The sequence below is a fragment of the Panthera pardus genome, unplaced genomic scaffold (assembly GCF_024362965.1).
Source record: "Panthera pardus isolate Hobbes unplaced genomic scaffold, ASM2436296v1 HiC_scaffold_3, whole genome shotgun sequence".
In the NCBI taxonomy this organism is placed as follows: domain Eukaryota; kingdom Metazoa; phylum Chordata; class Mammalia; order Carnivora; family Felidae; genus Panthera; species Panthera pardus.
Window position 1 is genome coordinate 10,791,812 of NW_026526876.1, and position 10,263 is coordinate 10,802,074.

General features: G+C 61.0%; 2 protein-coding genes and 1 long non-coding RNA gene across 5 annotated transcripts in view; 1 reads left to right on the forward strand and 2 right to left on the reverse strand.

Moving 5' to 3' along the window:
• Positions 1-4,092: 4,092 nt before the first annotated feature.
• On the reverse strand, positions 4,093-6,705 carry CUNH17orf49 (chromosome unknown C17orf49 homolog). Of its 3 annotated transcripts, none has more exons than XM_053892976.1 (6): positions 6,565-6,705; positions 6,272-6,366; positions 5,730-5,831; positions 4,908-5,098; positions 4,607-4,711; positions 4,093-4,353 (listed from the first exon to the last, which is right to left on the reverse strand). In XM_053892976.1, the coding sequence occupies exons 1-6, from the start codon at positions 6,583-6,585 to the stop codon at positions 4,349-4,351; spliced, it is 519 nt and encodes a 172-aa protein (XP_053748951.1). In that variant the 5' UTR covers positions 6,586-6,705; the 3' UTR covers positions 4,093-4,348. The 3 variants fall into 3 exon arrangements, with proteins under 3 accessions (XP_053748951.1, XP_053748950.1, XP_053748952.1); XM_053892975.1 differs by having other exon boundaries at positions 4,093-4,357; XM_053892977.1 differs by lacking the exon at positions 5,730-5,831 and having other exon boundaries at positions 4,093-4,357.
• A 238-nt stretch (positions 6,706-6,943) lies between these two features.
• Positions 6,944-8,633, reverse strand: RNASEK (ribonuclease K). The gene is made up of 3 exons (XM_019413685.2): positions 8,423-8,633; positions 7,685-7,761; positions 6,944-7,282 (listed from the first exon to the last, which is right to left on the reverse strand). Exons 1-3 carry the CDS (start codon positions 8,498-8,500, stop codon positions 7,141-7,143), a joined length of 297 nt encoding a protein of 98 aa, XP_019269230.2. The 5' UTR covers positions 8,501-8,633; the 3' UTR covers positions 6,944-7,140.
• Positions 8,634-8,644: 11 nt separating this feature from the next.
• Positions 8,645-10,263, forward strand: part of LOC109245996 (uncharacterized) — a 78,353-nt gene continuing 76,734 nt past the window's right edge. The window contains exon 1 of the long non-coding RNA XR_002071174.2: positions 8,645-9,055. This is a non-coding gene — a long non-coding RNA (uncharacterized LOC109245996). The remainder of the gene's footprint in view (positions 9,056-10,263) is intronic.

Here is a 10,263-nt window from a genome sequence, read left to right on the forward strand (position 1 = left end):
AGGTGCCCAGGGACATCTACCCGTCATCCATGGAGCTGCCTATCCGGGCCTGGGGTCCTCCTCTTCAGATCTGAGGGTGTCTTTATTTGGGTGCAGGAAAGAGCAGCTGAGAAATGGAGAATCCAGGACCACTAGGGATGGGGTGGGGGTCGGTGTGGCCTTTGTCTGTGACGGTTACTTGGTCGCTGCTCCATTTGGAGTTGGGAGGTCGCCTGGGGGCTCCCTTGGGGATCAGGCTGGAGTCGATTTTGCGCTATCTGGTCAGTTGATGGAGAGTGCACGTTTATGACCGGGTATTGAGTTCATTTGACTGTTTTGGGCACTGGCGGCTGAATTCAGGCCCCGAGGGCCAATGGTAAGTTGGAGGGAGCTGAGTCTGAAGCTACATTCGTTTGGGGGGATTCTGACACCCATAATTTGGAGATTGTCAGCTTGGAATATGAGGACAAACCGCTAGATGGTCTTCAGGGGGTGGGTGAGGGTTTTGTTTTGGGGATTCATAGTCATCGGTGCATATGGACCATCTGATTTCCAGTAGAGCAGTCATGCTGACTTTGGGGTACAGTCTGTTTGGGGAAGCCGTATGCGTTTCGAGGCTCAGGTTAGATTTGGGGGGCGTGAAATTTAACTTTGAGGGTTTTTTATTAGCCTGAGGCAGGACATAATAGGGACCTGGGAGCAAGTTTGAAGGCCTTCTGCTACCAGGGGTCACTGAGGGGAAGCAAAGCTTTATATCTGAATGTTGTGGAAACTTACTTTGAGGGGAACAGTCCACTGTTTACATAGATAGCCATGAAAGTTTTTCCAGGGGGAGAAACAAGGTGAGGGCCCAGGGTGAGAGACTAAAGTTTTGGGGTGTCCTTATTTTGGGGTGTTTTTTTTTGCCACTCTTTGGGTGTGTTTGATGAAGTGGAGGGATGGGTCTCAAGGTGAGATTGATCTGAAGGTTCACTTAATTTGGAGCATGATGCTGATGTGGGATGTCCTTTGCCCAGAGCTCCCTCTCACCCTGGATTCTAGAAATCTCTTTTTCTGGTGGACCCCCAATTACGCCCAGGATGTGAAGGGAGAGATTTGGAAAGGTAGTGCGTAGGGTGTCTCCTCTTATTTCTATGTGGCCTGGATAGATCTGTGGGAGAAAAGGTGGTTTCAGACTCGGAACCCCAATTTCTTAAGGGAGCACACCTCACTTTCCGGGAAGGTGGGGGGACATGGGGTGTCCCGTGGTAAAGTGGACATCCCGGGCTTGGGCAGTGCTGTTGGAACTTTGGCAAGGAGAGGTGGTGGTGGGGGGGGGGGGGTACGAGGAGGTGATTCTTGTACCCAGAGTTTCCAGGATAAGAGCCCCAAACGGGAAGCAGACAGAGCACTGGGAATGTGGGTGAGGTGGGGAGGGGGGAGGGGTGCCCCACGGCAGCAGGGGCGAGGGGGTGACTCAGGCCAGCTCTGCACGCCTGGGTCCCTGCTCTCTTCGGCTCTCCTCCCCTCTCTCCCTCCCACCGCCCACCCCCCCAACCCAAGGAAAAAAACCTGCCTGTGCAACAGCAATGGCAGATTCCAATCCTCCAGACTTTCCTTAAACCACCGCGGAGACCAGCCAGGGGGGAGGGGAGGGGAGGATCGGGCTTTCCTGCTTCCCTGAGACTGGGGCTATGAGCTTGACCTCCTGGCCCCTAGCCCTTCGAGGAGTGCCCCCCGGTCTGGAAGCCAGGTTTCCTGGACCCTAGCCCCCGAGCGGGGGGGCCTGGAGAGCCGGGGAGGAGGAAGGAGGGAGTGACTTCCAAAATTGGCATCGGGACAGAGCAGGGCTGGCGGGAGGCAGGTGAAAGACGGAATTTTCCTGAAAAAACGGGGGTATCTGAGGACCCCAAATTTGGGGTGCTGGTCCAGGACCGTCCTGCCAACATCCTAGATTTTTTTGGGATTTTTTGGGGCCCCCGGGACCCCTCTAGATGGGGTGAGGAATGTAGTGTTGGGGGAATCTGACTGGGGCATTGCAGCTGCCTCTCCCGCCGAGTTGGAGACGGATGGGCTGGGACGGGTTTGGGGGGGTGTCCCCAATTCTGACTGGGAATGGAGGAACCCCCTTCTGAGCTCTCTTGTGGGGGTCCCCCCTCCCTAGGGCACTCCCCACTCCCTGAGCCAGCCGAGAGGAAGGAGGCCAGCGATGCGACTGGGGCGGCTCCTTTCTCCTGCGCCCCAAATGTGAGGGATGCACCCCAAATTTTGCTCCCTTCAAAATAGGGGACCAGGATCTCAGGGGAGAGTAGCTGAGGTAAGTGGGGAGGAAAGTGTCCCCTGTTTTCAGGAGAGACGTGGCGGTTGGGGGGGAGGTTTGGAGGTGCGTGTTGGGGTGGGGTTGGGCTTTGTCAGTCCTGGAAGTGGGGGGACGATTGGAGAGGCTTTCTCTTGTGCCCCTCGAGTGCAGTCCGCCAGGTGGAAACCAAAGGCTGAGTCCCGAAGGCCCCCCAACATCCCCGGCCGTTAGCATGGTGTTTGATTTCTGTTTCACCCCCACAAAGGCTCTGCCGAGAATTGGGAGCTGGGGACAGCTGCTCAGTTTGGGGGGCTATGGAGGGTGGGGTGAGGACCAGGAGGCCCTGGCGGGATTTGGTAGAGGACAGACAGGGGTCTCAAGGCAGGGGGTCTGGCACACCCCGGGGCCCAAGCAGACTGCTTACACCCACCATTTTAGATCTTTTTGATTGCTAAGAGTTTTGGGGGGTGTGTCGGCAGGGGGGTGGTGGTAAAGGGTGGAATGGGACGAAGGAAGACTTCAGGGTTTCAGAGGATGTTATTTTGATTTGTGGAAGGCCTCTGGGCCCCTAGATTGTGCTTCCTGTGGGGTGCTTCTAAAAATCAAGTCCTGGGCAGGAGGAAGAGGCTGAGGGGAGGCCTAGGGTGGGGGTGGGGACAGGCATGTGTGTCTCAGCTTAAACGTGGCTTTCTGGGGTGGGCCCGCCTTCCTGGGCCTGCTGGATGGGCTGATGGGGGTGGTCGCAGGGGGCAGGGCGGGGGTCCTGGGGGGCGGCGGGGAGCTGGAGCAGTGCTGGGGGTTGAGTACCTGGCCCCCAGGTCCAGGCAGCCCTCTTCCTGGGCCCTGCTGCTCCCCTTTTCCCCCTGGCCTCCATTTCCTGCCTTGGACCTCCATCTTGTGGCAGGCCCAGGGCCCAGGGCGACTTCCGGCCCCCCTCTCCCGACCATGTTCCGGCCCCACCACCTCTGGACTGCCAACTCCCAACCCTGCTGTCCTTGGCCTTCTGTCTCTCCTTGCTTTCTCTTGGGTTCTGACCCAGGGAGGGGAGGAACGGACACAGGAAGCCTCGGGGCCCTGCCCTCGCCGAGTCGGCAGGCAGTGTGTTGGCCCCCACGGTCATTCCCCGCTTCCTCTGCCCCTGACCCCACCCTAGGGATCCCCTGAGCAGAGCTCCTGCAGAGGGAAGATGGCTCCAGTCTTATCACCACTGCGAGCTCGCCCCATAGGCCCCCGTTTCTTATTTTCCCCAACCCCTCTTGGGGCCACGTTTGCCTTGTGAGCCTTGTCTATGTCCCTGCTCTGGGTGCCGGGGTCTTCACAGCCCCGTCCCATGCTCTCAACCCACCCCGGTCCTGCCCCCGCCCCAGCAGCACACTGTGGTTTGTACGGCACTGTGGCCACGTCCAAACCACACTGTGGTGTTAGAGCGAGGGTGGGGGAGGCACCGCTGAGGCTTGGCCCGGGGAGGCCACCCCGGAGAAGCGACACGGAAAACATCTGGGCCTTCTTGTGAGGTGTTGTGGGGGTGAGGATGAAAGCACCGGAAATACGCCCCTCTGAGATCCCCAGGGCAGCCTCAGGAATACTGACCGCCAGAGACCCTGGGAGCTCAGTTCTGCCTTCGGAGAGCAAAGTGGAGTCTTTGTTGCCCACGCCCAGCTCCCCTGGCTCTAGCAGCACAGAAATATTGGCACTGGGAAGAGAGCCTGCCAATATTGGCTGTGCTGCTCTAGGCAGGGTGGTGAGAACTTCCAGAAGGGGCTGAGCCCCGTGGGGGTGAGGGGAGAGGCACCCGCCCGCGGCGCTCCAGTGATGTTAGGCTGCAGGCACGGAGCTGAGAGGAGAATCTTTATTGTTTTCGGTATAAAAACGTCCGTCTGATGGAGGTCAAAGGGGCTGGGGGTAGACGCTCATACGGGAACAGCAGAGTGCGCAGCCCCAGCGGCCTCGTGGGCCGTGCTCTGCGGGCCCGCTCGGAGTCCCAGGCGATCCACAGGTCCAGGGTGAACAGTGAGAGGGGTCAGAGGTGGAAGGCTCAGCGAGAGAGCAGAGGAGGGTCAGCAGAGGTCACGAGAAGGCCAGAATCCAGGGTCAGGCTGTCTGGAACAGGAAGCAAGATGGCCCGAGATGGGGTGAGCCCCAAGTATGCCTCCAAGGCGACTCCTACCCCCCCACATCACCCGGCTCTTTGCTGAGCCCGTCCCCCGCAGCGTGGACTGGAGGACCTTCTCTTCCAGAACCTCTGTACGAGGGGGCAGGGGGCTCCTGTGGAGACCCTCCCCTACCATCCGAGTGAGCGCTTCCCCCCTGCCCCCAGCCCCGTCGCTGGTGTGGGAGGAGGACGCCTACCCTGGTCGAAGTTGAGTTTCTTGGCCGGAGGGGTTTCTCCTAGCCCTTCGATGTCCACCAGGTCACTATTGGCGTCCGAGTCGTTCAGAGCGCTGAGTGTCACATCTGGGGGGGGGGGTGGGGACATCAACTGGGTTCTAGGTTCTCTGACTGCCCCCCAGCTTCCCAGAGCCTCGAGCTCCCCCTCCCTCTGCCCTCTCAGCCACTCTCTGGGAACCCTGACGGGGAGAGGAAGGGACATTTGTCCTTCCCTGGCCCAAGCCCGATTCTCCCACTGAACCTTCAGCCCCAGAGCCCTCACCGGCCTTCTGTTTCTTTACGGGGGGGGCCCCGGCCTCAGGGACACTCGAGCTGCTTGGTGGAGGGGCGGCTGGAGGAGGCGACAAGACACCAGATGGCACCTTCTTGGGCCCTTTCTTGGGTGACTCGGCCGGAAGAGGGATGCCGGAGTCTTCGTACACCTTACGCTTCACGGTGGCCTTTATCTGGGCCCTGAAGAGAAGACAGAGCAGGTTAGGGAGGGAGTCCCGGGGAGACTGAAGGAAGAAGGGAGGGGAGGGAAGGGGTAATGGGCCATTCTGAAGGAACACTGGGAGCCCCTCCATAAGAATCTGGTTAGGGCCCTGGCCCTTTGGTAGGGTTCTCGTTTTCCTGAGGCTCTGCACGCGCTTAGGGCGGATGGAATCTGAAGAGTGGACTCCCTGAGCTGAGTGGCGGAAAGGCCCGCGTCCTAATTCTCTTCCGGGGTGTGGAAGGCTCCCAGGTGAACCTTGGTGGCTGACCGACAGGTAGAGGGGGACTTATTAGCGGATCCTGATCAACTCGTTCGGAATCACAATGTCCCCTCCAAGGAGCCGCGCAAACAACCAGAGAAGTTCCGGTTGTTGGGGATCTCAGGCGGCCCCCGCCCCGAGATTAAATTCTTGGGAGGTCCTGTTACCCCGGCGGTTCAGTTAACTTCTGACCAAACTCTTCGCGGAGGTGCTAACAGAGCCGGCAGCGAGGCAGGAGGGCTGTCGAGCTGGAAGGGAGTTCTCGGGAAGGTGGACCTCGGGCTGGCGCGGGTGCGGTGGAAGACAGTGCCCACCCGCCCCCCCCTCCTCTGCCGGCCACCCTCCCTCACACTGTCCGTTCCTTGATGACACAGCTGATGTGATTAAGATCGTCCCCAAACCGCTTCACAGCAGCCCTCAGCATCTCTATCTCCGTCTCCGTCCACTTGGCGCTGTCAGAGGGGAAAGGGGGAACAGCGAAAGTGGGAAGGGGGGTGCGCAGCCAGCCCCCAAGCCTCCCCCGCAGGCGCTGGGGCCCCTTCCGTGGATCCCTAAAGAGGGCTTTCTTAAAAAATAAACAAACAAAAGCTCTTAACGCCCCGTGGGAATCCTGAGGACCCCCAAGCCTCTCCCCCAGGCACGTGAAGCGGCGGCTGTGAGCAGCCGGCGCAGACCCATCCGACCCGCGGGGGTCTCACGGACAGAACCCCGCGCGCGGTGCGCAGGGGACCCCCCCGGCTCTGCGGCCGCCGGCTCGCGGCAGGGGTTCCGGGTCTGGAGCCTCCAGTCTGCGCTGCTACCTGTCATTCCCTCATCCGACAGTCTTTATTCACACCGGCGAGCTGCCACCTGTCCCGGCCCCACGGAGTCCGCGCGCCCCGCGCTCACGTACCCCGCGGGGGAAGAGTCGGCCACGGGATGCAGCTGCATCGTCAGCTCCCCGAGCTTCGTGAAGGCGGCGCCCGCCGCCGAGAAGATCTCCCCGACCTGGGGGCGGGGCAGCGTCACGGGGGGCCGGCGCACCCCCCCCGCCCCGCGCCCGCCCGCCCGCCCCGAGCCCCTGGCCCCACCCCGGCCCGGCTCCCGCCCGCCCCCCGCCTCGGGCGGAAGAGTCGGCACCAACGGGGGAGGGGGGGCCGCCCTCCCGTGGCCGCCAGGGAGCGCTGTCCGCGAGCGAGGGCGAACCTTCGTGGACGCTGACGTCATGGTCCCGCGCGCCTCCACACGGAGACGCCGCCGCCGCCGCCGCCGCCGCCGCCGCCTGGCCGGGACCACGGAGCCGGGCGACCGAGGCGCTCGGGCCCCCGCGCAGGAAGTCCCGCCCCCTCCGCCGCCGCCGATTGGCTCCCGCTCGGCCGCTCCCCCCCCCCCCCCCCTCGCCAGCAGCCGAGGCTCGGGCGGCCCCGGGCGAGCCGAGGGCCGACGGTGGAAGAAGACACCGCCTCACTTCCGGCCCGGCCTCACTCCACTTCCGTCGGTGCGTCGAGACTCCGGGTGTGGACACCGGCCTCCAGCCCCCGTGCCCGCCCCCCCCCTCACTCCGACCCAAGCACAGACACGAGGCTGAAGGGAGCGGTTTCGCTTTATTGTGGGGGGGGGGGGGTCAGGGAGGCCGCCTCCCTCCGCCGGGGAAGGAGCGATTCAATCTCGGCGCAGGGAAACCCGGTCCCGCAGGGGGCGCCGGAGTGGGGACGCGGGTGGGAGGGCTGGGAGAGTCTTTAAATAGAGGAGGGGGCCGCAGAGGGGAGGCGCGACGATGCTCTAGCGCACCATGTACTCCTTGCGCTTATTGAGTCGAACTTGGCAGAAGGAGAAGCCCCCGAGGAGGAGATAAAGGCCCGCGGCGATGAAACAGTTGTAGCTGACTCGCTCGTAAAGGTCATATATTTTCTGGGGGTCTTTCCTAGGGGGGAGGAGATTAGGTAGTGAAGTGTCAGAAACCGTCCAGTAGCCAACATTTACTGGGCACGGTGTGCCAGCCACCATTCTAGGCGCTTCTACACGTACTATTCGGGCTTCCTCCTAACCCTCCGGGGTGACCCCTATGATAGCATCCCCTTGGCAGAGGTGGATGGCGGCGCAGAGAAGTCAAGGAATATACCTAAGAAGCCACGCCTAAAGCGGTGGGCTTAGCATGGCCACTCAGGTCCGACTCCGCGACCGCTAGGGAGACTAGCCGTCTGCACTCAGCTCCCTCGCCTCGGGGCCCCAAGCACCCCGCCACCTGTAATCCCCCGCCTACCGTTCTACTGCGGTTCAGCCGCCTCCCACCCGCCCCCAGCCCCGCCGCTCCCACCTGACTTACTCAAAATCTTTCTCGGTGAAAGGGACGTCCTCTATTAGCACAGCGGAATGGACGTTGAAAAAGATTCCGAGCATTATCTGAAAAGAGGGAATGGTCTGGTGGGTGAACCCAGGCACCGAACCTGCTCGCTGTCTAAACTCCTCCCACTTCTAATGTTGCCACAACATCTGGATTTGGGCACTACCGGAACGAGCTGGGATTCGAGTAGTTGTTGCCGGATTCGGACTCCGTCACCCGGAATAGGGCGCTGAGTCGGTGACGGAGACGGCTCGGCTGGTGCAAGGGCAGGAATAGTGAGCAACCCAGATTATCCTCTTGTCCAGGGGCGTCATTATCACGGGACGGGGAGGAAACCGGCCCTTCTGAGTATTTCTTCCTGGAGGGGGGCGGGTAGTCGTGGGGAAACAAGGGCCCCGCTACCCATTTCGGGAACAAGCGCTCCCTTGCCCCACTGCCCTCTACTCAGCGCAGGCGTCTCTCAAGACCCCAGCTCGTCTTCCTCCTACCTTGAGGGGTCTCCAAATTTACCAGCCGCGGCTCCCGTTCCCAGCTTCGTCTCCCTCCCGCCCCTTTAAGTTCCCCATTTCTCAAGCTCCAGTGTCTCGTCCTCCAGCGGGTAATCAGCCTCCCCCTTCAGCCTGCCTGCTGCTTCCTACGGCCCGGACTCTCCCAGCCTTCCAGCCCTCCAACACTGGGGCGCGTCGGGCCCTCTCCGGCTCTCGCCGGCGGTCCCCTCACCAACATGATCACTCCCCAGGCGCTGAGGACGATGCCGCAGGCGGCCAGCTTGGGCCCACAGCACAGAAGCGACGCCATGGAGAAGGGGGTCGGGGGAACACCTAGTCGCGTGCCGAGCGGAAAGGCGGCGAGACGGAGGCCCGGATGCGCCCGGGGGAAGCGAACCGGACTTGGGGGCTCGCGCGGCGGAGGACGGGCCGCCGGGAGCGCAGCCGAGGGGGCGTGGCCTCCGGTCCCAACCATCGCGCCGGGGGACGCCGGGCGGACTTCTCTGGGCGCCTCCAGGCTCTCCCGGATCTCCGGCGGAGCGGGAGGCGTGTGAGGCCGAGACGGCCCCCCAGGAACCCCTCATGGTCCATGTAGCCGGGACGCGGGTTATTGTCGGAGCAACGCCTCCGCTTTCTTGGTCACCCCCCGGCCCAGGCTGGAATGGGAGGACCCAGCGCGCCACGTGACCGAATACTGCGCGTCACGTGACGAGGAAGCAGCGCAGCGGCGCCTGGGGAAGGAGTAGCTCTGGCGGAGCTTTCAGTAACCGTGGCGTCGGGCTCTGAGGCGCGGAGGATTGGAGCTGCTCGAATTTTCCCCCTCAGTTACGCTAGTTGCGGGTGGTGTCCCGTGATGGGGGGCATGGTAAGTGACACAGGGATTTACACCGAGAAAGACCGCCTCTATCACCTTTTTTCTCATCCCCGCCTTTAAAAATAGATATTCCGACACGATGAAAGGAGATAGGAGCCCCGTCCCGAGGCCAAGCGTGCAGTCGTGGCCAGGAGGCTTCAGAATTGCCAAGGGCTCTTCGCAACGGGAATCCTTAAGTCACGTTTTGTTACCAAACGCAGAATACTGAATAGTTCTGGATGCCCAAACCCAGGAGGAATGCGGGGCGTTAGGAAAAGTCTCGGGAAAACAGACTCCGTGAACATGCTGTGTGTGTAGGGGGAGTGGTCTTGCTCAATGCATTTGGAGAGAGGAGTAAGTACACCAAAGTGATGCCACTTTGCTTCCCTGCTGCGTGCGAACCACGGAAAGTGATCATAGGCCCCTTGAATAAGGTGTAGGGCACGAGACTTTAACAATGGGAATCGATCACCCACTCCGAGGAGAAAGCTCGTCTACTTCACTGGCGAGAGGCAGGTTTGTGAGAATTGTTTAGGGAGCTAGGGTGTTTGGAGAACACCATTTTCTACTGAGCCCGTTGTACCCATTCTAGTGAGGGCAGTGATCCACCGCATAATCGAGAGGGGCCATTTTGATCCCGAGACCCCAAGGGCTCTTAGCATCTGGAATCCTTAAGTCACGTTTCGTTACCAAACGCAAAGAAACACTGTGTCCCTGATTAGAACAACTTTGTGGTACTTTTTCCCCCCATTTATTTAATGCATATCATTCTCAAACAGGTTGTGAGAACGAACTTGAATCCTGGGAAACACAGACCCTGGGATACCAAAGGGGCTGGGAAAAGTGGCCTTGGGACATGAATTTCATGCCTCTCGTGCTTGAGACTGGCGGAGGTGGGGGGGGGGGGGGAAGCCATCAAGGCACGCGGGTGTTTATTTTGCCCAGGAGCATCATTGTTACTCAAGGGCCTTCCGGGTAGGTGTGCAAATAGGGGGAACAGGGTGGACGGGACGTTGCCAAAAAAACAGAGGCAGGAAGATTTAAGTTGGCCACTGCACAGGAAGTCTAGCTCCCGGGAAAGGAGAATTAGTTGAAGTAGTTGATTTATCCAAGAAACCTCTGCCCCACCTCCGAGAGGTTCTCTGGAACCGTTTTCGCAGAGTAGGGGCGGTGCCTCAGGCTAGCGCAGAGCAGCCCCAGGCAGGTCCCCCCACTGCGGG